Source organism: Hemicordylus capensis, chromosome 3 (assembly GCF_027244095.1).
Source record: "Hemicordylus capensis ecotype Gifberg chromosome 3, rHemCap1.1.pri, whole genome shotgun sequence".
Classification (NCBI taxonomy): Eukaryota; Metazoa; Chordata; class Lepidosauria; order Squamata; family Cordylidae; genus Hemicordylus; species Hemicordylus capensis.
In genome coordinates, this window is record NC_069659.1 from 21,203,097 (window position 1) to 21,229,347 (window position 26,251).

Sequence of the window (26,251 nt, forward strand, 5' to 3'; positions counted from 1 at the left end):
GCCGTTTTAATTTTTCAAGATGCAAGTTCCCTAGAGTGCCCACTGATGGTCTGTGATACTGCTGCACATGGTGAATTACGAATCTCCAGCAGGGGGCGAGGCCGACAGAGAACCTCTGCATATATTCCAGTAGCAGGTGTATAAAGAGAGAGGGACCAGCTTTGTTACTGACATGTTCTCTGCTGGAGGCTGCTAGCAAAACTCAAGATTCCGTTCACAAGGCACCATCAGTGGAAGCCCAGGAACCAGGCACAGACACCTTTTGACCATCTAGAGAGGCTATGTGGGGAACCGAAGGGGAGGCTGTGAGGAGGAAGGGCAAGGACCTTTCACGAGCTTCCTTGTGGTCATGGGTCTTTGAATTCAAGTGACTGTCCAATATTCTGCATATGTAGTAAAGGAAGCCTGGCAAGGGGTTGTGTTTTTTTTAATATACCTCATCTGATTCGAAGTCAACTCCTCGTGGTGACTGGCTCACTGAGCTCCATCTGCTAGATACTGCAGTGCTGGATACTCTACAAGTGATAAACAGGAGACAGTTATCACTCCCAAACATGGTTTCCTTATAAAACTGATATAGGCAGGAGTGGGGTGATTAACCCTTTCTCTACCCAATTAATTTCCTCTGCAAATTGTCCCTCCCCAGGGAGTTTTACTTTTTTTTTTTTTCCCCAAGCTGAACTGCAGAACTGGAAATGAGCCCAGCTGGGAGGAAAGAGCCTTTGGGGAGGCATTTGCCAGAGAGAGTCAGCTGGCACAGGAGGCTGAAACACCCCTCCCGCCCCTGACGCCTCCAAAGTCCACCCCTGCATCCCCATTATCCTTGGCAAAAACAACTAGACGTTATTTCTGTTTACAGAAATAACATTAGATCCATCCAAATATATTGCAGTAACTAATCATTCATATCCACCTCATGGATTCCCCCTGCCCTCGCCCTGTGCAAGTCAAGTCTATTCTTCTATCTAAACTAGAACCAGGGTTGACCTCAGATCAAATGGCTCTTCCAACAGGGAGAATGTTCGACACCCCCTCCCATGGTTCAACTTTTAAAAAAATTGCATTTGTAGTCCCATTTGTGACTTTGATGCATGTTCTGCATGCCTGGTTTAGTCTCGTTATGTAAGACAATAAATTTGCTTGCACGTATATGTAAATCTGCATGTATTTGTAATACAAGCAAACAAAAGGAAATTTGTTTTCCTATAATATTTTAGCAGCTTTTTAATTTTAAGAATTGCTGAAGTGCCAGGTGCTTCACAAAGCCTGGTGTGAACAGCAGCTGCCTGCATTGCCTGTCCCTAAATCCAGTTCTGGGTAGAGGTCTAAGCAGATTACAAAACCTTCCAGATTTTGTCTAAAACGAACACGTGCAAAAAAAAAAAAAAAATGGCCCCAATGACCATCCATCAATTGTGAAGTACCCATTTTTCCAAGCAACCTACACAAACATGGACATGATCATACTAACCTTTGGTTTGAGGTGGAAGAAGGGGTAAAGGACACTTCTTCCACATCAGAGTCATCATCTTCAATTACCTAGAAGGCAAGCAAAAATAAACAAACAAACAAACAAACAAACAAATGGCATATACAAAATGATGTAACATGATCATCTGCTTATTTTCTTGCTTGCCCATTTTGCTGCTGCAGGGCCTGTTGCTCTCCTGGGTATTTTTTAGACTGATGGGCTGATATGCAGAGCAACAGACCAAGGACACCACAAGAGCTGCATCCTTGTAGCCAGCGGCTTCCCCAGCAGCAGAGCACACATTGGGAGGGGAAAAGCTATTTTAGTTGATCTCCCCTGCATCCAGAAGTCCTGTCCTCTCAATAAATATGTCCCTGAGGGTCATGCGGCCCTCAGGGACATATTTTTGGAAGGCACAGAGCACTTTTGTTGGCAGGTGAGAGATCAGCAGAAATTACTCTACACTCCTCGCATGCTCTCCGCTTCTGGGAAAGCCTCTGACTGCATTGGGGTAGGCAACCTTGGCTCTCCAGATGTTGTGGAACTAAAACTCCCATCATCCCTAGCCAGAACAGCTGGAGACTCAAGGCTGCCTACCCTTGGGCCACAGCCCCTGGCTATGACGACACAGCTCCTGTGTGTCTTGGTCTGTTGCTCTGGATATCATCCACTGTTCTGTGCAGACTTTAGAATACATATTAGTGAAACGTTAAGTCACAAGTAACTTAAATTCCATTAATGTAAATAGGACTTAGTAATGATGAGTAACAGCTGGCAGTATGTGTGCATAGGATACAGTCAACTGTACGCATGCTTTTAGATAGACAGATAGATAGATAGATATCTGAAGACCTTCTAGTGGACTGTACATGTTTTAAATAAAAGCATACGTTCAGTTGGCTATATCCTATATGCACACATACTGTCAGCTGTTACTCATCATTACTAAGTCCTATTTACATTAATGGAATTTAGATTAGTCTTGACTTAATTTGTCTCATCGATTACAACAGTGCTCAGTCATGACTAATTTTCTCAGAATACAACCCCAAACCTGCTTTGATTTGGGCAAAAGGAAAAGTTTGCTAGATTAATATCAGAAAGAACCACCTACCTCTGTGTAAGTCTTGGCAGGCACATTCCTGGAGGGCTGCCGTCTTGATGACTGAAAAGCTAGAATAAACCACAGTGAATAGCATTACTGTAGGGCATTTTCCAGTATCCATTAAGCTCCTTTGAAATGGAGTGGTTCACAGTGTCAAAGACGTTTGTTCAATGAGCAGTTGGCAACAAAAAACATACAGGCTGTGAAAATGCACTTAAGACAAAGACTGGATCTGGAAAGACTATTTGCATACAGATAGCTTTTTGATGTCTGACAACTACAGGTCAGCTTCAAGAAAAGGCCTATGAAACACACAGTGTAGCATCCATGGTGATGCTTGCTTAAGGCATTTTAGAGGTGGTGGTGCTCTTCAACACTGCACAACTGCTAGGGGGAGAAGATCTTGAAACAACATATAAGGCACTATCTTCCGACAGTGGAAAAACTGCTTTGCAACAATGGTTACTTTTCTTTGCATAATGACTTTGCACAACAACTGGCTGCCAATATGTTTCCAGGCAAAGTACAAAATGCTGGTTTCTTTAAAGTCCTGCATGGCTTAGGTCCAGGTTACCTGAGAGAGCACCTTTCTCTACAAGATCCCCCACTGCTCATTGAGATAATCAGGAGGGGTCCAGGTGCCACCGGTTCATATGGTGGTGATCTAGGATCAAGCCTTCTCAGTTGACATGAGAGGATTATCTTCCTTGGAAACCTCAGGAGAACCTTAAAGACCCATCTTTTTAGCCTGGCTTTTAATGATATCAGGTTTTAGTTTTAGTCTGTTTTAAATGGGTTTTTTAAATTTTTGATTGTTTTAATCTGGTTTAAATGGGCTTTAAAAATATTTATTATTATTTTATTACGTGTTTTTATTTTGGTTTAAACCACCCTGAGGCACTTCGGGAAGGGCGGTATATAAATCGAATTAATAAAATAAGAAAATAATAAAAAGAAACAAACCTGTCACGATTGCACAAGATTATGAGCAGTAGGCACCTCTGGATGTCTCCCATTATACGTACGAGGGTGAAAAATAAGCTCTCAGGAATGAAGCTTTGATCACCAGTGGTGATAATGAAATGGGGAGACAGCCCATGCACCAGGCCCACAAATTTTGGCCATCAGTACCGTGTCAAGGGACACATGCTCATAGAGATTTTTGGTAATGCCTACTCCTCTAGAAGTGGAAAATACTGCAGGTGATAGCACTGCCAGACACTTACAGCTTTCTGTGTGTTCTCACCCCTTCTTTATCCCTAACCAACTGGGGTAAAATTTCAGTCATTTTTGCACAGAGAAAAATGTTAGGGTAGCAACAAAAACTACTGTACTCACTCCATGGAGTAATCTTTGGAGGACATTCCTGCGAATAGAACATCATCCTAAATTATTTTTAAAAAGGTTTTGTAAATTGTGGAGGATGCAAGTCATTTAATGGCACTAGAGAAAGACATGCTGTTCTGGTAGCTCCAGGTCTTAACACTCACATCAGTTTCGGAGGATGAATACAACTGAAAGAAGCCTGTGCGGCTGGGGGAGTCAGTCATGTGACTTGCCTCTGGTGGGCCCCCAGACAACTGGGGGAATCAGTCCCCCCTTGCCCTATTATAGTTACGTCCCTGCTTCTCATGCCATGAACTGATAACACAAACAGCTGCAAGTCACTCCTATATCTGAAAATATAATGGAGAAAAAAGGCTGATTTTTGTTACAAAGGAGTTGGTGAGCACAACTAGGGATGAGCCCAGACCGGCCCGGAGGCCATTTTGAAGGCCTCCGAACCGGTCTGGACTTGAGGGCGGTCCGGCAGTCCGGCACTGCTGTGGGGGGCTCTTTAAGGGCAGGGGAGGGTGTACTTACCCCCCCCGCCGTGTTTCCCCCGCCGGCGCCTTTGTTTAGTAAAGCTTTTGGGGTGGCAGGATAGCTCCCTGCCGCCCCTTCCCCCAGTCGTCAGCAAAAGGCTTCACAAAGCCTTTTGCGTGTGCACATGTTGCGCGCGTACGTCATGTCTCTGTGTCACGTGCACACACGCAAAAGGCTTTGTGAAGCCTTTTGCCGACAACTGGTGGAAGGGGCGTCAGGGAGGTATCCTGCCGCCCCAAAAGCTTTACTAAACGAAGGCGCCAGAGGGGGACGCGGTGGGGGGGGGGTTAAGTACACCCTCCCCCACCCTTAAAGAGCCCCCACAGCAGTGCCAGACCACCGGACCGCGGTTCTGTGCACATCCCTAGCACAACACACTCTGCAACCCTAATGATGAGTAAAGCGAACAAAAGAGAGATATGGGATCTCCTGTTCCCTCTCCCAATCCCCAGGCCCTTTAGCATGAATTCCCTTCGCTTGTCTTAATAATCATATTTAAGGCTTATGCTGACACGTAGCTATGGAAATGGCTAAGGTGAAGCAAAGTTTGCTATTAATCAGGATCTGCAACCAGATTTTGAAGATTGTTTCAAAATCCTGATTAACACTGAATCCTAATTAGCTTTAACCTTTATATCACAAGGTTTTTAACACAGCACATAATACATCTATGGGATTTTCTGCCATGAGATGTAGTGATGGCCACCACCTATAGGCTACCTCCAGTTCTAGAGGCACATTTAAGGCTATGGAGAATAGGCAGGGAAACTTGCGCTACAGCAAGGAAGCAGGTGAACAAAAGGGTAGCCTGTCTGGATCAGGCCCAATTCCTATCTAATCCACATCCTATTTCCCACAGTGGCCCACCAGATGCCTTTAGGAAACCCACAAGCAAGCAATGAAGACAGACCTGCTGTCACTCCTCTGCAACTGGTATTCAGAGGTGTCCTGCCTCTAGAACTGGAGGTAGCCACTGATAGACCTGTCCCCTATGAATCTGTCGAAGCCCCTTTTAAAGCAATCCCAAGGTAGTGGCCATCACCACATCCCGTGGCAGAGAATCCCAAAGATGAATTATGTGCTATGTTCAAAAATACTTCCTGGTATCAGTCCTGAAGGAGATGGTGAGAGGGACTCTTATCCTATGGCCCACATCCAACCCAATGCACCAGCTCCAGGTCAAAGAACTATCGATAACTCGTCCATTGTCCATGTAGTGTTTTCAGGCAGTGGAATGACCCAACTCATGTTGTTAAGCCTGGCCCTTAGATATTTCAAGCAGCTTTGTTTAACCAAATCATTGTTTTAATGAACTATTTGTTCTCAACTATTTAAACTTATCTGTGATTTTTTTTGTCAGAGCACAGCCAAATTGCCTTTCTTCTCTTTGTTAACAGTCATAATATGGGTTTCAGCCTCCCTAAAGGAGCAATTCTTTGTTCCAAAACAATCATTAGGCTAAGTGCATGATAATCACAGATAAGTGTAAATAGTTGAGAACAAATAGTTCATTAAAACAATGATTTGGTTAAACAAAGCTGCTTGAAATATTTAAGGGCCAGGCTTAACAACATGAGTTGGGTCATTCCACTGCCTGAAAACACTACATGGACAATGGATGAGTTATCGATAGTTCTTTGACCTGGAGCTGGTGCATTGGGTTGGATGTGGGCCATAGGATAAGAGTCCCTCTCACCATCTCCTTCAGGACTGATATTCAATTCACTTGTAGACAGACTCCTTTTGAAATCAAGAAATCATTGTTCTTGAGACTGAAATCCCAGCTGCACTAAAATACACAGAATGTACCTCAAGCTCATCAGAATTTCTCATTTGCATACTTGCTTCAGGGAGACCATTTCCAGCTTTCTGAGATAAACACAAAACTTTCAACCTCTGTCTAAGGGCCATGCACATGCTCACCAATTTCCACACTGACAAAAGCATTTCACATAAGTTTGTTTTTCCTCCCCTTTAGGTACCTATTGAACCTCTTAAAAGAATATATGGCTTTTGAATGTAAAAAGGTACCAGATGAAAATTAATGATGTATTTATCATGGGCCTGTGGAATTAGCCTGCAAGTAGTTGGATAGATGGGCCAGAGGCAAGTCCAAGTCAGGCAGAAGTCAAGGTAAAGAGGGACCATGCTCAGTGGTGGGGGTGTGCATGAAACTGGTGGGGACCAGTTTGACAGCGGTGGAAAATGCCTTTATGCGAGGTGGAGGATGCACTTACCTTCCCCGCCAGTGTCCCATTTCCAAAAAGCCCATCGGGGCAGCAGCATATCTCCATGCCACCCCGCTGCCCTGTTTACCGATATACCCGGAAGTACTAGACATACCTGTGTGCGCTGGGTACATGCACGTGCACCCGATGTGCACAGGCGCATCTAGTACTTCTGACTATGTCTGGTAAACGGGGCAGCAGGGAGATACGCTACCACTCCGACGGGCTTTTTGGAAATCGTGCACCAGCAGGGGAAACACGGCGGGGGGGGGGGAATGCATCCTCCCCCACCCTTAAAGGCGGGGACACATACACACACCGTTGAACCTTCGAGCCAGCCAGGGCTCGAACCTATTCGGAGGCCCGTAAAAGGTGCACATCCCTACTCAGTGGCAGAGCACCTGCTTTGCATGTAGAAGGTCCCATGTTCATTCCAGATAGGGCTGGGAAACAACCTCCTCTGAAAACCTGAAAAGCCACTGTTAATCAGTATAGACAACACTGAGCTAGCTGGATTAATGGCCTGGCGGAGTATAAGGCAACTTCATATTTCTCAGAACAGGAGTTCCCAACCTGTGGTACTCCAGATGTTGCTGAACTGCAACTCCCATCACCCCCACCTTCAATTTATGGTGACTGGAGATGATGGGAGTTGTAGTTCAGCAACATCTGGAGTACTACAGGCTGGCAACTCCTGTCTTAGAAGAAGAAACATGAGAGAGAGAGAGAGAGAGAGAGAGAACACACAGCTCCTGAAGGAATCAGCTCTGGTCTGAGATTACTGTTGAGGAAGCCCTTCTGCCACCGTCCCAGGGCAGCTTAAGACTTGTGTGCCCTGAAGGAAGGCAGGAAGGAATCAGAGTGCCCAGGCCAGAGTGGCTCATATCAACAACTCCTGAAGAGACCACTAGTGGCCTGACACATGATAATTCTGCTTTAATCCTTTCTAAACTTGATTTCTTTTTTTGCTGCCATTTTAATATGTATATAATTGCAAACCGCTTTGGGTGTCTTGACAGAAAGGCAGTATATAAATACAACACACACAACAGCTGGCATTGAGACTAACATTGCGCATGTCAAACAAATTTGACGCTCAAAACGGCAAGGGTGATTTTCTCTAATTTCTCCCTATCTTCTGCAGCCCCCCGTTTCTCCTGAAAATATTTCCCTGAGGGTTCTGCAGCCCTCAGGGACATATTTTTGAGGTGTTCAAAGAACTGCAGAAGGAAGGTTGAGTCAGTGGAAATAATCCCTTCTTGGGTGTAGTGAAACAAAATTTGGTGTGTGCAACTTTAGTCTGGATATCAATCAATAAAAAATATTCAGAGCAGGAACTAGAGATACATATATAATCAAGGACATGCAAATGGCCAGGCTCCAAAGGACATCAGCCCAAGGGGAGGAAAGGGAAGGCACAGGAGTATGTATTGTGACTTAGCAACACGTCGCCAGAGAAGCTAAGCTGGAAACAACAGTTTGATGTGGCCATTCAAGCCCTTATTGGCTCCCCAGACTATCTGGTGTGGTCTGGCTGATGCATTACAGTGCTCTCCTCTGGCTGTTTTCTGGGTGACATTGCAGCACAGCAAAACCATGCCAATAGCTCCTTCTACCTGACAGTTGTCCCTGTGGCACAGAGAGCAAGGCCTCCACTCCAAGTGTTCATGTGCCTTCTCCTACACCTCTCTTCTAGCCTTTTCTCCCAGCAGTTGACATGTGCATCTCTTTCATGTGCCCCATCTCCAATGCTTATTCTCTCTAGTGCAGTGATGTTAATCTAAATGTTTCACTAGCTTCTGTAGGTTTAGACTACGACCCATAGTGGACACCGCAGTTGCTATGGATGCGAGAAGAGACAATGTTAGAACTGAGATTCAAATACAAGGCCAAGTAGAAGAAATATTTGAAAAATCTGTTTATAGGATGTCATATGGCTCTAACAAAACAAAGGCTGTAATCTTACACACATGTACTTGAGCACATCTCCCACTGAAATCAGTAGGACTTACTTCTGAATCAATGCAGATAGAATCTGGCTTCAATCCTAAGCATACTAACTTGGAAATAAACTGCACTGAAATCAGTTTCTGAGGAAACAAAGAGAAGAACATAAGAACAGCCCTGCTGGATCAGGCCCAAGAATGCCCATCTAGTCCAGCATCCTGTTTCACACAGTGGCCCACCAGATGCCACTGGAAGCCTACAGGCAGGAGTTGAGGGCATGCCCTCTCTCCTGCTGTTACTCCCCTGCAACTGGTACTCAGAGGCATCCTGCCTTTGAGGCTGGAGCTGGCCTATAAGCCCTCCGACGAATAGCCGTTGACAGACCTCTCCTCCATGAAGTTATCCATACCCCTCTTAAAGCCATTCAGGTTGTTGGCTGTCACCACATCTTGTGGCGGCAGCTAGTGAGGCTTGGCTGACCAGATCTTTCCCCTTTCTCTGCTTGACTGAGACTGTGAGGACAGGACAAGAAATTGGAGCATTGGTACTCACCATGAAGGCTTCTTCTGGCTGCTGTTGTAGAGGACAACTCTCTGGGTTATCATCCCATGCTCGCTCCAGGGCAGGACGTATGCTAATTAGAAAGCTATAAAAGGAGCCAGATGGTAACCCCACCCAGTTCTTGTAGTCAGCCAAGCTTCAAACGGAAGGAAACAACAACACACATATATGAGTAGAAAAGGTAAGCAAACGGTAAACAGGTTAAAAAACAGTTAAAGAACAGGTAAAAAACAGCAGGAAGATAGAGAACCGCCCCCCCCCCCCCGGGTCTGGGACCGCATAGGGAGGGTCGAGTTGTCCTCTACAACAGCAGCCAGAAGAAGCTATCACGGTGAGTACCAATGCTCCATTCTCGGCTGCTGTGTGAGGACAACTCCCTGGGGACATACCAAAGCCAGGTGACCCAGGGTGGGGGTCCCAGGCTACTGAGGGGGAATGACGTGTTGCATAACCCTTCTGCTAAAGGAAGCCTGAGCAGAGTGTCTGGTGTCCATCTTGTAGTGTCTGGTGAAGGTGGACGGAGACGCCCACGTGGCCGCTCTGCAGATCTCCTCCCACGGGGCATTGGTGGAAAACGCTGCTGAAGTGGAGGCCGCTCTGGTTGAATGCGATTTGACTCGTGTAGGTAGAGGTAAGTGTTGGGTCTCATACGCCAAAGAAATGCTGGCTCTGATCCACCGACCGATGACTGCTGAGGAGACCTTTTGGCCCATGGAAGCTGGTAGGAAGGAAATAAATAAGGAGTCTGTCGTCCTGAAGGAGGAGGTTTTTTTAAAGGTAGGTCTTCAAGCAGTGGCAAACGTCCAGCTTATGCCACTCCTTTTCCCTGGGGTGGACAGGCTTGGGACAGAAGGAGGGCAGGACCAAGTTTTGAGACCTGTGAAAAATGGACGCCACCTTGGGCAAAACTGAAGGGTCCAGGATCAAGGTCACTGAATCCGCAGAAAATATACAGAAGTTTGGATTGGAGAATAGCGAGGCTAATTCTGAGATCCTCCTGGACGAGGTAACAACCACCAGGAATGCCAACTTCAGGGAAAGGATGCGTAACGAAATTGACCTGATGGGCTCGAATGGAGGCTTGTGGAGGACCCACAAGACCTTGTGGAAATCCCACGTAGGGAACCTGTGCACTACAGGGGGAGATGTCAGCAATGCTCCACGAAGGAAACGCTTTAGGTGGGCGTGAGAGAAGAGTGACTTGCCCTTGAATGGGAGCAGGAGAGGAGCCAAGGTTGCAGCATGCCGCTTGATGGTATTGGCCATCAGGCCCTTGTCAAGGCCGTCTTGCAAGAATTGCAGCAGTTCCGGTAGGGAACACGCCCTCGGGGCCAGGTGCCTGTTTCTGCACCATTTGAGGAAAACTCTCCAAGTGCACTGGTATATGCGGTGAGTGGAAGAGCGCCTGGAGGCCATCAGGGTGTCCAGAACGCTCTGGGAGTAACCGAAGCCCTTTAGCAGTTCCCATTCAAGTGCCAGGCGGCAAGCTGGAACCAGGCGGGATTCGGATGAAGTACAGGGCCTTGCAAGAGAAAGTCCGCGGAGACTGGAAGAAAAACTGGAGGGCCGGTTGCGAGGTTCAGGATCTCTGGGAACCACAGCCTGCGGGGCCAATGGGGAGCCACTAGAATCACTCTTGCCCTCAGGAGCCGGATGCGCCTGAGGAGTCTGCATAGAAGCGGCACTGGGGTAAAGGCGTAAAGAAGGGTCCTTGGCCAGGGAGCTGTCATGGTGTCTGTCTGTTCCGCCTGTGGACACTGGAACCGACTGAAGAACTGTGGAAGCTGAGCATTGCTGCGAGTGGCAAACAGGTCCACTTGAGGGGCTCCCAGCCCTCTGGACAGGAATTGAAAGGCTCCATGGCTCAGAGCCCACTCAGCTGGTTGAATGTCTTGCCGGCTCAGCCAGTCCACCTGCACGTTCAGCTCGCCCTTCAGGTGAACCACTGACAGGGAGGACAGATGGGATTCGGCAGTAGCAGTACCGCCTCCTGGTGGAGGGAATGAGACCTGGTGCCGCCCTGCCAATTGACATGGGCTTTCGCCGTCACATTGTCAGTCTGGACCAGAACATCCTTGCCCCTCAACATGGGTAGGAAGGCTCGAAGAGCCAAACGAATTGCCCGAAGCTCCATCCAGTTCATGCTGTGGGCCGACTCCTCGGGAGACCACTTGCCCTGAGCTGATTGAGAAAGGCAATGGGCTCCCCATCCCCGAAGGCTCGCGTCCATGGTGAGGAGGATCCGAGGGGGGTCCAGGAAGGGCTTTCCGGTCTCTAGGTTCCTCTTGCAGAGCCACCACCGGAGCGAAGAGCGAACTTCTGGGGTCAATTGTACCCTCTTGCATGACCTGGAGGCGATGTCCTCCTGGAAGGGGAGAAGGAACCACTGCAGACAACGAAGGTGGAACTTTGCCCAGGGGACAGAGTCAATGGAGGAGACCAGGAGACCCAACAACTGAGCCAGATGAAGGATGCAAGGCCTGCTGGTCGTCAGGACCTTCGATGTCATGGCCCAGATCTTGAGTATGCGTTCCTCTAGAAGAAACAATCGGTCCCTTTGGGTATCCAGAACTACTCCCAGGTGTTGGAGAGTGAAAGAGGGAGATGGATGACTCTTGGCGCGGTTGACCTGGAAACCATGGGTCATCAGGGCCTCTAGGGTGACCTGGACGTCCCGCTCTGCATGGTCTCGTGACAGGACGAGCAAGTCATCCAAATACGCAAAAAGGCGGACCTTTTGCAGGCGGCAAGAGGAGCCAGCACCTTTGAATGCCCTTGGGGCCGAGGAGAGGCCGAATGGGAGGGCTCAGTACTGATAATGTGCTCCCCTGTAACAGAATCTGAGGAGATGGCGGGATAGGGGATGAATGGGGACATGCAGATAGGCCTCTGTCAGATCCACGGATGCCATAAGATCCCCATGCTGTAAGCTCTCCGCGATAGAGCAGAGAGTCTCCATTCGGAACCTGTGCTTGCGCACCCACCGGTTTATGGCCTTTAGATCGAGGATTGCCCTGTAGGTGCCGTCCCGCTTGGGCACGGTGAATAAGATTGAATAAAGCCCTTGACAGTGTTCGGGAGGTGGGCCGGCTCGATGGCTGCAATGGCTAACAGGTGGTCTATGGCCTGCTGGAGGATTCTGTGCCTTGTGGTGGATCGCGATGTTGGGGTGGGTAGAAATCTGTTTGGCGGGCGGCCTGACAATTCTATGGAATATCCCTCTAAAACTGTCTTCAACACCCATTTGTCTGTGGTGGACGCCTCCCAGGCATGGTAAAAGTGGGAGAGGTGCCATCCTATCGTTAAAGAGTCATTGTGATTGACGTAGTTTAAATTGCTGGCCCGGCTGGGCTCTGAATTGGACTTGGCGGGGAAGTTTCCCTTTGGCCAACTGGGGCGTCTGAACCTGTTGTCCCGCTCACGGGGGCAAAAGGAGGGACGAAAGGAACGATACTGTTGCTGCTGTGGTTGGCCTCTAGGAAAGAAGTGGTGCTCGTCCCTCTTGGCTGTGGTAGGAAGGGCCTTCTTTCTATCTTTGGTTTCTATGAGGATGTCCTTAAGGGCCTCATCCCCGAAAAGCTTAGTCGCTGAGAAGGGAACTGCCGCCAGGTTGGCCTTTGAGGAAGAATCAACCTGCCAGTGGAGGAGCCAAAGGGTTCGCCTAGCAACTACATTAGTAGCTGTAGCCCGGGCCCTGAAACGTACCACATCTAGCATGGTGTCAGCAATGTAGGCTTGTGCCTTCTGCAGCTTAAGCGCCATCTGGCAGGACCTGGCTGGATCTGGGGGAGGGGACTGAAGCAACTCATCAGTCCAGAGCAGCGCTGCCCGGGAAATAATAGAGACCGCTATGGAAGCTGTAATAGAAAGGGAGGTACAATCATTATTTCTCTTTAACTGTACCTCGATCCTCTTTTCAGCAGCATCTTTCAGGACCAACTCTCCATCTCGTGGAAGGACCGCCCCAGAAGTCAGAGCGGCCACCTGGGCATCCACCGGAGGGGTTTGAAATTGTGAAGCTGCTGAAGGCACAAATACATAGTGCTTGTTGGCTAAAGGCGAGACCTTCTTCTGAGCTGCTGGCCCTTGCCATTCCTGCTGTAAAACCTCCAAAAAGGTATTTGGCAAGGGGAACAGGAGTTCTAGTGTGGAATATGTAGGCAGCACCAGAGATTCCTTAGAGGGAATCGCCCCAGATTGAAGACCTGCAATGGTGAGACCCAAAGTGTGCATGGCCTTCAGAAACAAAGTGGAGAAGTCATCTGAGGGAAACAGGCGCTTAAAATGGGGCATGGGTTCCCCTGGCCCTGTCTGCCCGTCTGACCACTCCCCTTCTTCCCTAGAATCTTCCCCCAGGTCCACCAAGTCAGGGGCAGCCTCCCAGGCAACTGCAGCCCCAACATGGCCAGGAGGCGAATGCGTGTGTGTGTGTGTGTGCAGTAATCCGTTCCAGGCGGGTAGGGGACTCTGGACTGGAATCCTCTGAGGAATGGATCTGGGGGGTGCAAACAGTAGAGGATTTAACTCCCCCACACTTCCCATGCTGGCCACTGCGGCCCTTTCTCCGCTTCCTGCATGATCTTTGATGAGGGGAAGAGCTGGACTCAGAGGGAGAGGATGAGGAGGAGCGCCTCCTCCGTTTGTGGCTCTTTTTTCTCCCCCTTCTCTGTTGCAGGGCCTGGGATAGGGCATTGTTGATCCAGAGCTTCCAGGCCTCTGGCATATCTTCCCCTGGCGCCACAGGGGTGGAAGGAGCAGAGGCAACCTGGTTGCCCGGCAGGGCCTGCCCAACAGGCTCGGGGAGGGGAGGCTATCCCCCGGCAAAGCCTGCCCCAATGCTAAAGGTGGGGGTTGAGGGCGACCCTGTATTAACCCCATGCCCCCTGGGGACTGCCGCTTGGGCCGTGGACTCCTCCTCCTCCCCCGACGAGCCAGTGGCCTCCGAGGATCGGACCGCCGCAAAAGCTTCCAGTACTCGCCTGGTCCACATCGGCCTTGAAGGCCGAGTCAAAATGGCGGCCGTCGCTGTGCGCACCCGCACACACCGCCGCGGTGTGCTGGTCCTTCTTCGAGGCACCCGCTCCCGCAGTGGGGAGTGGTGCCGTGGATGGCCCTTCGCCTGAGGGGGACGCGGTGGTCCTGGGCGCGGCTGAGGCATGCTTGGTGACGGCCGCGCTCACAGCGGAGCGATCCGCTTTCGCTGTTTGCACCCTTGCTTTCTCGGTTCTGGGCCTAAGGCCCTGCAAGCAAGGCACTCTGCTCTGCTCCATGGCAGAAGGAGGGAAAAGACAGAACGAGGCGCGGTAAGAGGGCTTGGAGGGGAGACGGGGGCGAAAGGAGAAGGAAGAGCACGAAAAAGGGTTTTGTTTTGTATTTTTGGAATAAGGTCAGAAGTGAGGCTAAAGAGAAAACCAGGAGTGGAGTAGGAGCAATTGAGAGAGGACTCATCTGAGGCAAGAAGGAAAGAGAACAAGCTGAAGCAAGGCTGAGAGTCCTTTCCTGGAGCTAGCAGGACGAAAAGAACTGGGTGTGGTTACCATCTGGCTCCTTTTATAGCTTTCTAATTAGCATACGTCCTGCCCTGGAGCGAGCATGGGATGATAACCCAGGGAGTTGTCCTCACACAGCAGCTGAGAACATGTATGTTCAATGAACAGCTGGTCACTCATCCTGAATCCTTAGGATAGAGTGGGATGCAAATAAAAGCCAAAGAAATATACTGAACATACTGATTCAATTCAAACCACTGAATCGGCCACATTTCTGGTACAAGTAAATTTAGAAGAAGCTTGTACTCCTGTCCTTTATAGGACTAAAAAGTGGCTCCAGACTCTCCTCTCATGCCCACAGGAGTACAAGAGACAGAACCAATATTCTGGGTATTTCAGCTTTCTTGAGTTGATACAAAACAGCATGTTCTCTTGATAGAAAACAAATCTTCACCATGAAATAATTATGAGCATTAGACCTAAAATATTCTATTCATACTCCAAGGCAATGAAACCATGAAACCACATTGCTTTACTTCATATACATTGATCTTCTCAGTTAACAGGCACATACTTTTCAACCTGACAACATAATGACAAGGCACCTTACTGTGCAAGATCAACTCTCTATCCTGCTCCTTCTAGCCCTGCCGACAAACCTCATTCACCATTCACTACCTGCAGAAGAGGAACAGCTGGAACTGCTGATGGAGGGCATTTCTAATACATTTTGCAATCACTCGATTCCCTTGCATTCTGAACATACCGTCCATGATAGTCATGTTCTTTGAAGGGGTAGACACAGGCTTATATGTTCTACTGTAATTCGTCTGTTCTTGGCCACTGTTTCCTGTAGCAATAGTAAATATGTATTTAGGGAAAAATACATGTAGTGTGCCATACTAGCCAATTAGAGAGAGCAGCAATCACTATTTTCCACTTTGGCAACAAGCCCTCAATGTGAAAGTCATTTTCCACTGGGCTGGTCTCTGCACAGTACAGTGCTTTTCTCTGTACTGGGAGGGCCCTTTAGGAGAGATGAAGCCCTCTCTTAAGAACTCTGTGGGGAGAGCATGGAGAAGGGCTGCATTTCCCAGCACGCCATGCATGCCTTTCAGTATGGTACAGGGGCTCAAGAAAGTTCTGTTTCCCTTAAAGAAGCACACACCCCACCCTAGGCAAAGCACAGCACCGCACAAGAATGGTCATCTCCATATGGTGCCAGGGTGACTGTGCAGAGTAGGAAGCTTCAGCTGAAACTTCACACAAGCCCAACAAGCGGGCCACATTTAGGGTTGATGGGGGCCACCACTGGCCACCCAGGTCTTAAAATGAAGAATACTGATATAGACAAACTAATAGTTCAATGCATGAGCTTTCGTGGGTTATAACCCACTTCCTCAGATGCAGGGTGAAAGCAAGGATGGTCAGTTACAGCAGGCAGTTGCTTTCATTCTGCATCTGAGAGAGTGGGTTATAACCCATGAAAGCTCATGCATTGAAATATTAGTCTGTCTAAAATGTGCTGCTTTTTTAAAAAAAATCTACATATTCAGGAGTTTACATCGCCTCACATTCTGATGAAATAGAAAGCCAGTATGATGTCATGGATAAGATCACTGGACTTAAGAGAAGGGAGACTTAAGGGCTCGTACCTCCACGCAGCCATGAAACTCACCAGATGACCCTGGGTCACTTATCTGCTCAGCCTAACCTACAACACAGGGTTATGTTAGCTAACCCTAAACCCTTTCTAAGAAAAGTAGAATAAAAGTGGAATCCATAAATAATTATCCAACTTGGCAGAACAATCCAGCATCAAATTACCTCAATCAGTAACCTTTGCAGTTACCCTGTGCATATAAACGAGGGGTGTGGAGTGCAGAAATATAACCATTAGAATTCAATCCCTGTTCAGATACTTTGCAGCCTGAGGTTTATAAATCACAATTCTTGTTTTCAATGGCTGGGACCCAAAGCACATTATGGTCACAAGACCCTTCCTCCTATAAGGAAGAGATTCCTCAGATTTCTTAATATTGCTCTTTTTGGCTCCTAAACCGTGCACAGCATTTTAGTAAGAGTGTAAGGCTACTGGCCTCCTCTTCCTCGTCGAGATGTTCCTCTGGCAGTGACATTCTGCCCTCTTCCACCTCTTGCCCGACCTCTGCCTCTGCCTCTTCCCCGGCTCAGTGAGGAAGAAAGGCCCTCATCCGAGTCATCATTAGCTTTTTGATCAGCGGTGTCCACATCCATGGGATCGTCATCACTAGAAATATGGTCAGCTCCCTGTGATCTGTGGGCTTTGGCCCTGTTTATAGCCTGAAAGAAATGAAACAACTCATTTGAAAGAAACAGGAATAGACTTGCTGGGTCAGAAATCAAAGTTTCATTAGTAAAGCACTCCCACCTCTGACAACGTAGAGTAAGATGCTGGTTGAAAGACTGAAAGTGAAAGTTTAGTGGCCGTTTACTCAATAAACATGACATCAGAAACAAATAGGAAAAGGGCAGCTGTTAACATCAACTCGGATAACTTCTAGCCAGAAGTTAGGTGAATGGCTTGCAGAGAAAAATACATTCTCCCAATCTGTCTCATTTTCTTGCAGTTCTTCATCTTACCTCACGAACTTCCTCATCTTCCTCCTCGGTATTCTTTTTCCTCGACTCTCTAAACCGCTGTACCTGTGTTAAAATGATAAAAAGGTACCTATAAGTACATGCAGTTGCATGCAGTCATGCAAGTGCACCCTTGCATGACCACAAAAAAGTGCACGCACACAGTTGCACCACTGTATAAGTCACTGGAAATAACAGCCTGCAGTCCCACAACTGAGTTTTTTGTGGTTGTGCAAGACAGCTTGAGGGAGAGGAGAGCTGGTCTTGTGGTAGCAAGCATGAATTGTCCTCTTAGCTAAGCAGGGTCTACCCTGGTTACATATGAATGGGAGACTTGATGTGTGAGCACTGCAAGATATTCCCCTCAGGGGATGAAGCCTCTCTGGGAAGAGCGGAAGGTTCCAAGTTCCCTCCCTGGCAACATCTCCAAGATAGGGCTGAGAGAGATTCCTTCGCCTGCAACCTTGGAGAAGCCTCTGCCAGTCCTGTGCTCTGACTCAGTATATGGCAGCTTCCTATGTTCCTAACTGCATGCATATTTCATTACAATGCATGTGGAATGTTTTACAGTATGTCAACCACTGGGATCTACTTCTGAGTAAACATCATAGGATTGTACTGTTAGTCAACTGAATAACCAGTTGTATATCTTAAACTATAATCCACAATTCACTAATTTTCAGGTAGTCCTTTTCAAATCAGTGGAACTTCTCTGAAGCAAATAGGCTGTGGACTGCAGCCTAAAAACATTAATCTCCACTAAAATACTGCATCTAGACATTACAATAAATTGTACTTCTATTTTATTAAATCAATCAGAAGTGTGCAAAATGTACACCAACATTATCTAGAGACCAGCTTGATAGTTTGGACCATAAACACTAGAACATTTGAAAGAATACAAGATGCAAGTGCAGGAGAACTTACTGTGGCATGCTCTGCAGGATCCCCATGTGCCCAGGAATGGTCCCCAAAGGAAGAAATGCCTCAAAATACCATGGGAAAATGTCTGATTTTTTGGAAGAAACAAGCTACAAAATGGCTCCTTGAGATAAAATGGAGGGCAGAAGTGACTCATGCGGTCACTTCCGCTCCTCTAGGAACCACAGATATGCGGATTTTAACCCTATTGTATACATGGACACTGGAAACGAGTGTCTATTCGACACCCTGTGGATACGCGGAACCGCGAATATCGAGGTTCTGGGCCATTTGGGAGCTTTTTAAAACTTTTCCCTCCACCCCAGAACCTAATCCTCCTTTCCCCATAGTCGTAATACTTCATTACTTGTAGTTCCGTTACTTGCAGTAGTAGACAAGGAATGGAACCTTTGTGAGTAACAAGGTTCTCCTGTATTTCACAAATATTCCACGTTGTCAAGTGACATTTCTAAACTTCACCCCTTTGCTCTCCCCCAAATACTGCACCCACTGTCATGTCTACAAGAAGTCACGCCATACAAACCTCCTCGTCAATTTTTGCCTCCTCTGCATCCGTATGTCGTTCCTTCAGAAACCTCTGTGTCTTTTCTAGCTGGAATTTCACCAACTCTTCAATAGCATCCTTCTCCTCCTTATCTACAAATTCTTGCACTGCTTCTCCCATTCCTCTTTCAGTCAAGAGGGAAAGCTGCACTTTCTTGAAGAAGTACAAATGAAGGAATGTTATGTATGAGAAGGGGCAAAATATAGTTATCCAAAACATGTAGTCATGCAGTGGTGCCACCTAACCAAGGGAAAATGCTCTTAAAACTAACAGAAACAAATCACACTTAACTCTCAGTTGAAACCAAGAGCAGATTGCACCCCATTTGAGAAGAGTGTGTGTGGGGGGGGGGTGTCATCAAAATTCGAGTTCAGTGTTATGCAACTCCATCTTCCAGATCAGGATCTTTGGTTAATCCTTTGGATATGATCTACCCTCAAAACAATTTGTAGAGATATTGAAGAGTGATCACTTGGCCTGTTCAAAATCTAGGAAAGATCTTCTACGCTATTTTTCAAGACTTGGAAGGTGCAGTTCTGGTCTAAGCATCTATGGACATAAAACATGCTATGGCAGCATTTTATGGGGTATCCTTGACCCCTAATGCCATAAGTGCATAGTACTTTAAATTAATATGCAGTACAATAGGTGGTCAATAGTCCAATATCCATAGTAGTAAAAAGTGCACTTTGGGACAATATTATGAGGGGTGGGATGGATGAAACACTACATGGCATTTAACCTCAATAAGGTTGATCCTGACTTGGAAGATGGAGTTGCAGAACACTGAACACAATGTTTTATTTTTCCCCCTTCTCAAATGAGGTACAATTGACCTGACAGAATTTGGCTACCTCCTATGGTTCCTGCCTACAAAACCACATGCCACAATAAGCTAGTCTGTGTTGGTTTAGACTTAAGACCAAACCATGGTTTGAACTAACTGTAGTTTTGTGTACAAATGGTTTTTATGGTTTCTCTTTTTTACTGCCCTCCCTGAGAATCTCTAGATATGAATTCAGACAGCACCCTCTGAGCAATGTCCAAAAACATTATTTGTCAGTTTGGATATTAATATCCAACTACAATTTGCTCAAACAATGCTTTGCAAGCCAGTTTCAAGCCATGGTTTCAGAACCTGGTTTGGTGGTCATGCAAACGCTATGGCCAGGTTCAGATGTACAAGGAAGCTGGAGATTCCTTCACCTCCGGTTTCTGAAGCTGCACATCCAAATTCAGCAAACCAGTGTTAAGGGTGAACTGGGACCCAGGGTTTCCTTTGCCAAACTCCACTCTGAACCTTCAGTCAGAGTGGAGTCCCCCTCCCCGCTTAACTCCGTTTTTGCAGTGCCAGTATTACATCCGAACACTGGCATTGCAGTTTGGGCCCCATGAAGCCCAAGTTGAGGGAGGCAGCTCCTCCCTCACTCCAGCTTGATTGGCTGTGCAGGCTGCTTTTCTTCCAAGAAGGAAGCCTGCACAGCCAGCAACCCCACCTCTCTGCAGTCTTGCTGACTGGAGAGGCAGCTCTCCCCAACCTTCAAACACGGAGGGGAGAGCCTATGCCACAAGTCTCTGTTTTCACATCAACAGATTAACTCTTCTGGAAGTTTCCCCAAGCATTTCAATCCTCCATGAATAAGGAACCAGTGGCTATAAGACTTTGAGGAACAGAATGAGACTGCAGATGAGCTAGCATCAAGACTTATGATCCAACTTAACGTATCACAAGGGAAGCAATGGCTCCAGTCCTGAAAAGTGAGTTTACCTTCTCTGCAGTCTTGAAGTATTCCTTTACAAGATCCTCTACCCTCAAAGTTGCTCCCTCTGATGCAGACTTGTGGACCAGCTTTCCAAAGTTAATTTCATCTTCTAAAGAATGGGAAAACAAAGAAGATGTTATGCCTTTTAAGAAAACACTGTTATTTGACTTTAAAACCTGTATCATCCAACTAAATAATAAAGCAATGCATAACTGGAGGGTAAAAGAATTAAGGAGAAATATCCTGCATTAGCACCAGTGAGAATACTTTATGCTTTAGTGTTATACGTGTAACTCTGACCTAGCAATGATAATTTTGATGTAAACCACCCTGAGCCATTTTTGGAAGGGTGGTATATAAAGCAAATAAATAAAATAAAATAAATAATTTAGGCATAGAAAGATTGTATTTTAAAGTTTCCCTATCCTTCCCCTCAACCTAAACAAGGAGAAACACTTCTGACACAAGTATTTCTGGCTTCAGAGATAAAAATACCTACTTAGATTCCACTCAATGGACCCAAATCATATATTTTTAAATAATAGTTTAGAAAACACAATTAACTGTTTCCTCAGAGTAAAAGAGTTCAATGTAACTTTAGATTTGTATTCCTTTTAAAAACAAAAGGAAGCTATTCAAAGTAGCAAAGATGTATACATTAATATGGTTTTCTTTAACTGATTAAAATGATCAAAAGAAAAGCAAGTGGCAGCAACTTTAATATTGCTTCCAGTCATGGTTCTTGTTTTAAAATTCATAATTTGCCATTGTTTATTATGAACAAAAGGCTGGTTGAATTAAAATACAAAACTGTCAGGAGTATTTTAATAATCATAGTACTTCCTTGAGCAAATCACTCTTTTTTGCTCAGTTAAACTATTAAATGCAAATGTATTAAACTGTTCAATACAGAAGAGCGTTTGTCAATTATTATTAACCCACTCTTTAAAATGCTAGGCATTACTTCTCAGTTTCACAGAAGAAAGTTACTATAATAGGAACACAGGAAGCTGCCATATACTGAGTCAGACCATTGGTCTATCAGGCTCAGGATTGTCTACACAGACTGGCAGCGGCTTCTCCAAGGTTGCAGGCAGGAGACTCTCTCAGCCCTATCTCGGAAACATACTGTATGCTTTGGTAGTTTGTTGGTTCAATTAAAAAAAATCTTGTCCTATCTCAGAGATGCTGCCAGGGAGGTAGCACCTCCCTTCTGCTCTTCCCAGAGCAGCCGCATCCCCTGAGGAAAATATCTTACAATGATCACACATGTCTCCCATTCAAATGGAAACTAGAGCAGGCCCTAAGGGGACAATTCATGCTTGCTACCACAAGACCAGCTCTCCTCAGAATTAGATCCCTCAGAACTAATTCTAAAGATCAAGAGCACATAATATATAAACAAAACTACTTTTTAATCTAATTATTTAGTTCTAAAATCAGATGTCATCTTCCCCTTTGGACCTTTGGGCAAACTGTCAGATGCATCCTTAAAAGAAAAAAGGAATGTAACACAAGTTTTCTGAAAATTGGCCTCACAAATCTGAACAAATGTAGAGAGAAAGGAGAAAAAATGAGAAAGCAGTCTATAAAGGAATTTTATACAGCTTCAAAATGTCTAACCGAGCTGAAGAGAACTTTGAGTAAACATTTTTAAAGTGAACCCTAATGCCTCACTCTTTCTGTGGCTTACCACATGCATGCACGCTAGAGGAAGTGACCTTTCTGTAACTTCCCTCTATGTACACCATGATGCAGGCTAATAGGGAAGAATGCTAATCCCATCACCCATTTGAAACTGATTCTCCACCAAGACTGCACAAGACTGTTCCTGAATCCATAAAGCAGTGCTTCCACCACTCCCATAAGCATAGTTCTCTAACAGGAACCCCATTTACAGTCAATGGATTTAAGGTTTCTATTCCCTCCCATAATCCACACCCAGACTGTCACTTTGCTTCTGCTTCTGTTCTTGTTAGTAGCCCGACAGAATATGTGCTGTTTCAAGGACAACAGCTGGAGAATGAACGCAGGCAAGATTTCTATAGAGGGTCTCTCTCTCTTGCACTCATGCAGATGAACAGACCCACAGTGTTGCTTATAACTTGCCACCTGAGGCAGGAACATGCTGCGGCTCCCTGTTTCACTCCTTACAAACTATGTCTTCATCTTTTTCATAGCTTTGCAGCCTTCAAGGGTTCTCGTGACAACTCTGTGCTGCCAACATGTTCCTACATAACCTGCCTCAAAAAACAAGGAAATCTAGCCCTTTTCAAAGAGAAGTTAAACAGAACGTACAGATCCCTTCCTAGAGGTTTGTAGAGAGAAATGCTAAATGACAGACGGTGAGATTTGTACTATCACCTACTTCCATACTCTTGGAGAACCAATACTAATGCCTTTATGCAGAACCATTCATGTGCAATCGTGAAACAACAGCAGGACTTAAAGGCACTCCCTGGAACAAACAAAAAAAGCGCTAATTCCATGCTAGGAATCAGTACGAGGGGGACTGAAAACAAAAATGCTAATATAATGCCCTTATACAAATCTATGGTGCCGCCACATCTGGAGTACTGCATACAGCTTTGGTCACTGTGTCTTAAGAAGGATGTTGTAGAACCGGAAAAGGTGCAGAAGAGGGCAACCAAGATGATCATGGGCCTGGAGCGCCTTCCTTATGAGGCTAGGCTATAGCATCTGGGGCTCTTTACCTTGGAAAAGAGGTGACTAAGGGGAGACATGATCGAGGTGTATAAAATTTTGAATGGAGTGGAGAGGGTGGACACAGAGAAATTGTTCTCCCTGTCTCACAACACTAGAACAAAGGGCCACCCCATGACACTGAAGGTCAGGAAATTTAGGACTGACAAGCGGAAGTACTTTTTCACACAGCGCATAATTAATCTATGGAATTCCTTGCCATGGGATGTGGTGATGGCCACCAGCTTGGATGGCTTTAAAAAGGAGCTTAGACAGATTCATGGAGGACAGGTCTATCAATGGCTGATGGCTGTGGGCCATCTCCAGCCTCAGAGGCATGATGCCTCTCAATAGCAGTTGCAGGGGAGCAACAGCAGGAGAGAGGGCATGCCCTCAGCTCTTGCCTGTGGGCTTCTCAGAGGCATCTGATGGGCCACTGTGTGAAACAGGATGTTGGACTAGATGGGCTTTGGGCCTGATCCAGCAGGGCTGTTCTTATGTTCTTATGAACAACTCGTGAGGAAAATAAAGAGAAGTAAATGCACTGCACCAAAGACACTCTACATGCTTCTATAGATAATGGGCAACATCCAGACTAAGTTAGACCCAAGTTAGGTCACGCAGACCTCAGGGACATATTTCTGGGTGGCAAAGAGAACAAGGGGTAGGGGCATCAGCAACCATTGCTCCATCCTCGCTCCAGACACATACTGCTGCTCAACAGGATGTTAGCTAAGCTCAGAGCAACTTCGCTGTGCAGGGATCCAGATCCCTTACAGCAGCGGATGGCTGCACTACAGATGGGCCACTGAAATTAATGGGATTTAAGTTAGTTGTAACTCTCATCGATTTCAATGGTACTCAGTTATGACAAACTAGTCTGAATGTTACTCATTTTTATTTTCCCTTTCAACCGTGCTGATTATTAAAAACCAACAACCCCTGAGGAATCTAGACAAGCAAACATTGTGTGCACTTTTTAATTTATTTATTTATTTATTTATTTATTTATTTACCATTTTTCTCTTTTTGCTCCCGATGTCTGGAAAAATGTATGATGTCTTTTGGATTTGCTATCCTGTCCATATACTTCTGGCTGAAACGGACAATGCTGAATGGTTCAAAGCCTCCGCTGTAATCTACCTTCAAGGGAAATGAAATAGAGGTGTAGAATCTGAAGCCATGTTTCTGACATAACCATAAGCTATGGCTGACATGCAGACTAACATTGTGCACACGCTAGAGCAAATGGGCAATTCTAGCTGATTTCTCTCTCTTTCTGCAGTCTGCTGTGCCTCCCAAAAACACGACCCTCAGACACATTTTTGGGAGGCACAGTGGACTGCAGAGGGAAGGGGAGATAGGTAAAAATTGCCCATTTGCTATAGCATGTGCACAGCGTTAATCTGAATGTCAGCTCATTTGTTTAATTTAATGTACTTGTGAGTGCTAAACTAGTCTGGTATAGTACAAAACAAAGGATATCCATACTTAAAAATTCATCTCAATGGAAGACTCACACAAAGTACAGTATTTAAATAGAAGATGACCCTAAATTTAAGGTGACCCCTTAAGAAATATATTAAGTACAGGTTACACCCATATTTACCTGAAAGGAAGAGGACTCTGAATTTAAGGTGAGCCCCCCGCCCCCAACGTCTTATATCAAATAACTTGGGGGGTGGGGAAAACTAATCCAAGAAACTTGAATTCAGGTAAGTACAGTATCAGTCACAGTAGGATATCTTTCACCTTCATGACCACATCTGCAGCTTTTGAACCCATTATCAATTCCCAGAAGCTCCCAACTCTCCCACTGAAATACGATGCACTGACAAAGAAGTTCATTTGCTGCCACTCCACTAAGCAATGCAAAAAAGCCACAGAAGGCATATCAAACAGGAGTAAGATTTGCAATATGGATAAATAATATATTCAGGATATGTTTTTAGATTTAAGGAGACCCATCTTACTCGTAACCTTATTAGAGGCTTCACTGGCTGCTGGGGATTTCCAAGGCGTTCTCTTTCTGCATTGTCCAACATAGTTTCAACCTTTAGAAGAGGAATAGCTGATTAGATACAAAAACTGCTAACCTACCAAACTACAAAGGATATTTTAAGCTATTGATGAGAACAAGAAAACTGTACACACACGCCCCACCACCATTAAAGCTAATTGGCCAACATGACACATAGCTAAATTCCAACATGTCCAACCCGCAAGGGCTGCTGCACAATGGAAAGTGAGGCCAAGAGGGACAGCATGGAAGCTGCTCACTGTTTTAAAGAGTTGTGCAACTGCCCTGTTGCACAACCCCACCAGGTATCACTTTGCAGTGTGCAGCAGTATCAATGGGTCAGAAACTCTTGATATTTAGCTGAGCATCATGTCAGCCACTGCTTTTTTCTTTTTAATACATAGTATATCTATATATGAAGTTGGAAGATTCAACAATTTTCTGATTATATTTAAAAGCTCTTCTATAAGGAATTTGGGGCACTACTTCAATTGTATATCATTTTTGGACAGAATACTGTTTGTTAGTATAACTCTGAAGGACACAGCTTAACTTAGGATAATTTCCAGCCTGCAATGTGCTGTAATCCCATGCTCATTGAGAACTCTCTCACTGATCATCTCCCAGCCCATCTATGATAATTGTCGCCAAGACACATGCAAGAAAGGAGGAATGCTACCAAGGATTTTGAGAACGCTACAAACAACTACTGTAGCTGAGTTTGTATTACCTAGGGCTAATAGTATGATGTACACAATGGGCCAACACAGATGATCCAATATTGTGGTTTGCTGGACCATGAATGAGAGATGAAGGTCCCATGTGCTCCCTGCTCCCCCTTCTGCCACCTCAAGCCAGGTTTGAAATCTTGGCTTGTTAGGGCAGCTTAAAACCACAGTTTCCAGATTTGGATGACATGTGGAACTTTGTTTTAAAAACTAGACTTTCTCCTTCATAATCAGGCATACGAGGGGAGGAGGAAAGGATGGGAGC

General features: G+C 46.0%; 1 protein-coding gene across 5 annotated transcripts in view; it reads right to left on the reverse strand.

Annotated features, from left to right (window-relative positions):
• Positions 1 to 26,251, reverse strand: part of MRE11 (MRE11 homolog, double strand break repair nuclease) — a 45,737-nt gene that overhangs the window by 5,094 nt on the left and 14,392 nt on the right. For all 5 annotated transcript variants that reach the window (XM_053307592.1, XM_053307593.1, XM_053307589.1 and 2 more), the window contains 10 exons: positions 25,212 to 25,292; positions 24,255 to 24,381; positions 20,541 to 20,644; positions 18,752 to 18,925; positions 17,290 to 17,352; positions 16,767 to 16,989; positions 15,434 to 15,517; positions 2,586 to 2,644; positions 1,472 to 1,539; positions 437 to 515 (listed from right to left, as the gene is read on the reverse strand). In XM_053307592.1, the coding sequence (XP_053163567.1) occupies positions 437 to 515; positions 1,472 to 1,539; positions 2,586 to 2,644; positions 15,434 to 15,517; positions 16,767 to 16,989; positions 17,290 to 17,352; positions 18,752 to 18,925; positions 20,541 to 20,644; positions 24,255 to 24,381; positions 25,212 to 25,292 (1,062 nt within the window). The remainder of the gene's footprint in view (positions 1 to 436; positions 516 to 1,471; positions 1,540 to 2,585; positions 2,645 to 15,433; positions 15,518 to 16,766; positions 16,990 to 17,289; positions 17,353 to 18,751; positions 18,926 to 20,540; positions 20,645 to 24,254; positions 24,382 to 25,211; positions 25,293 to 26,251) is intronic.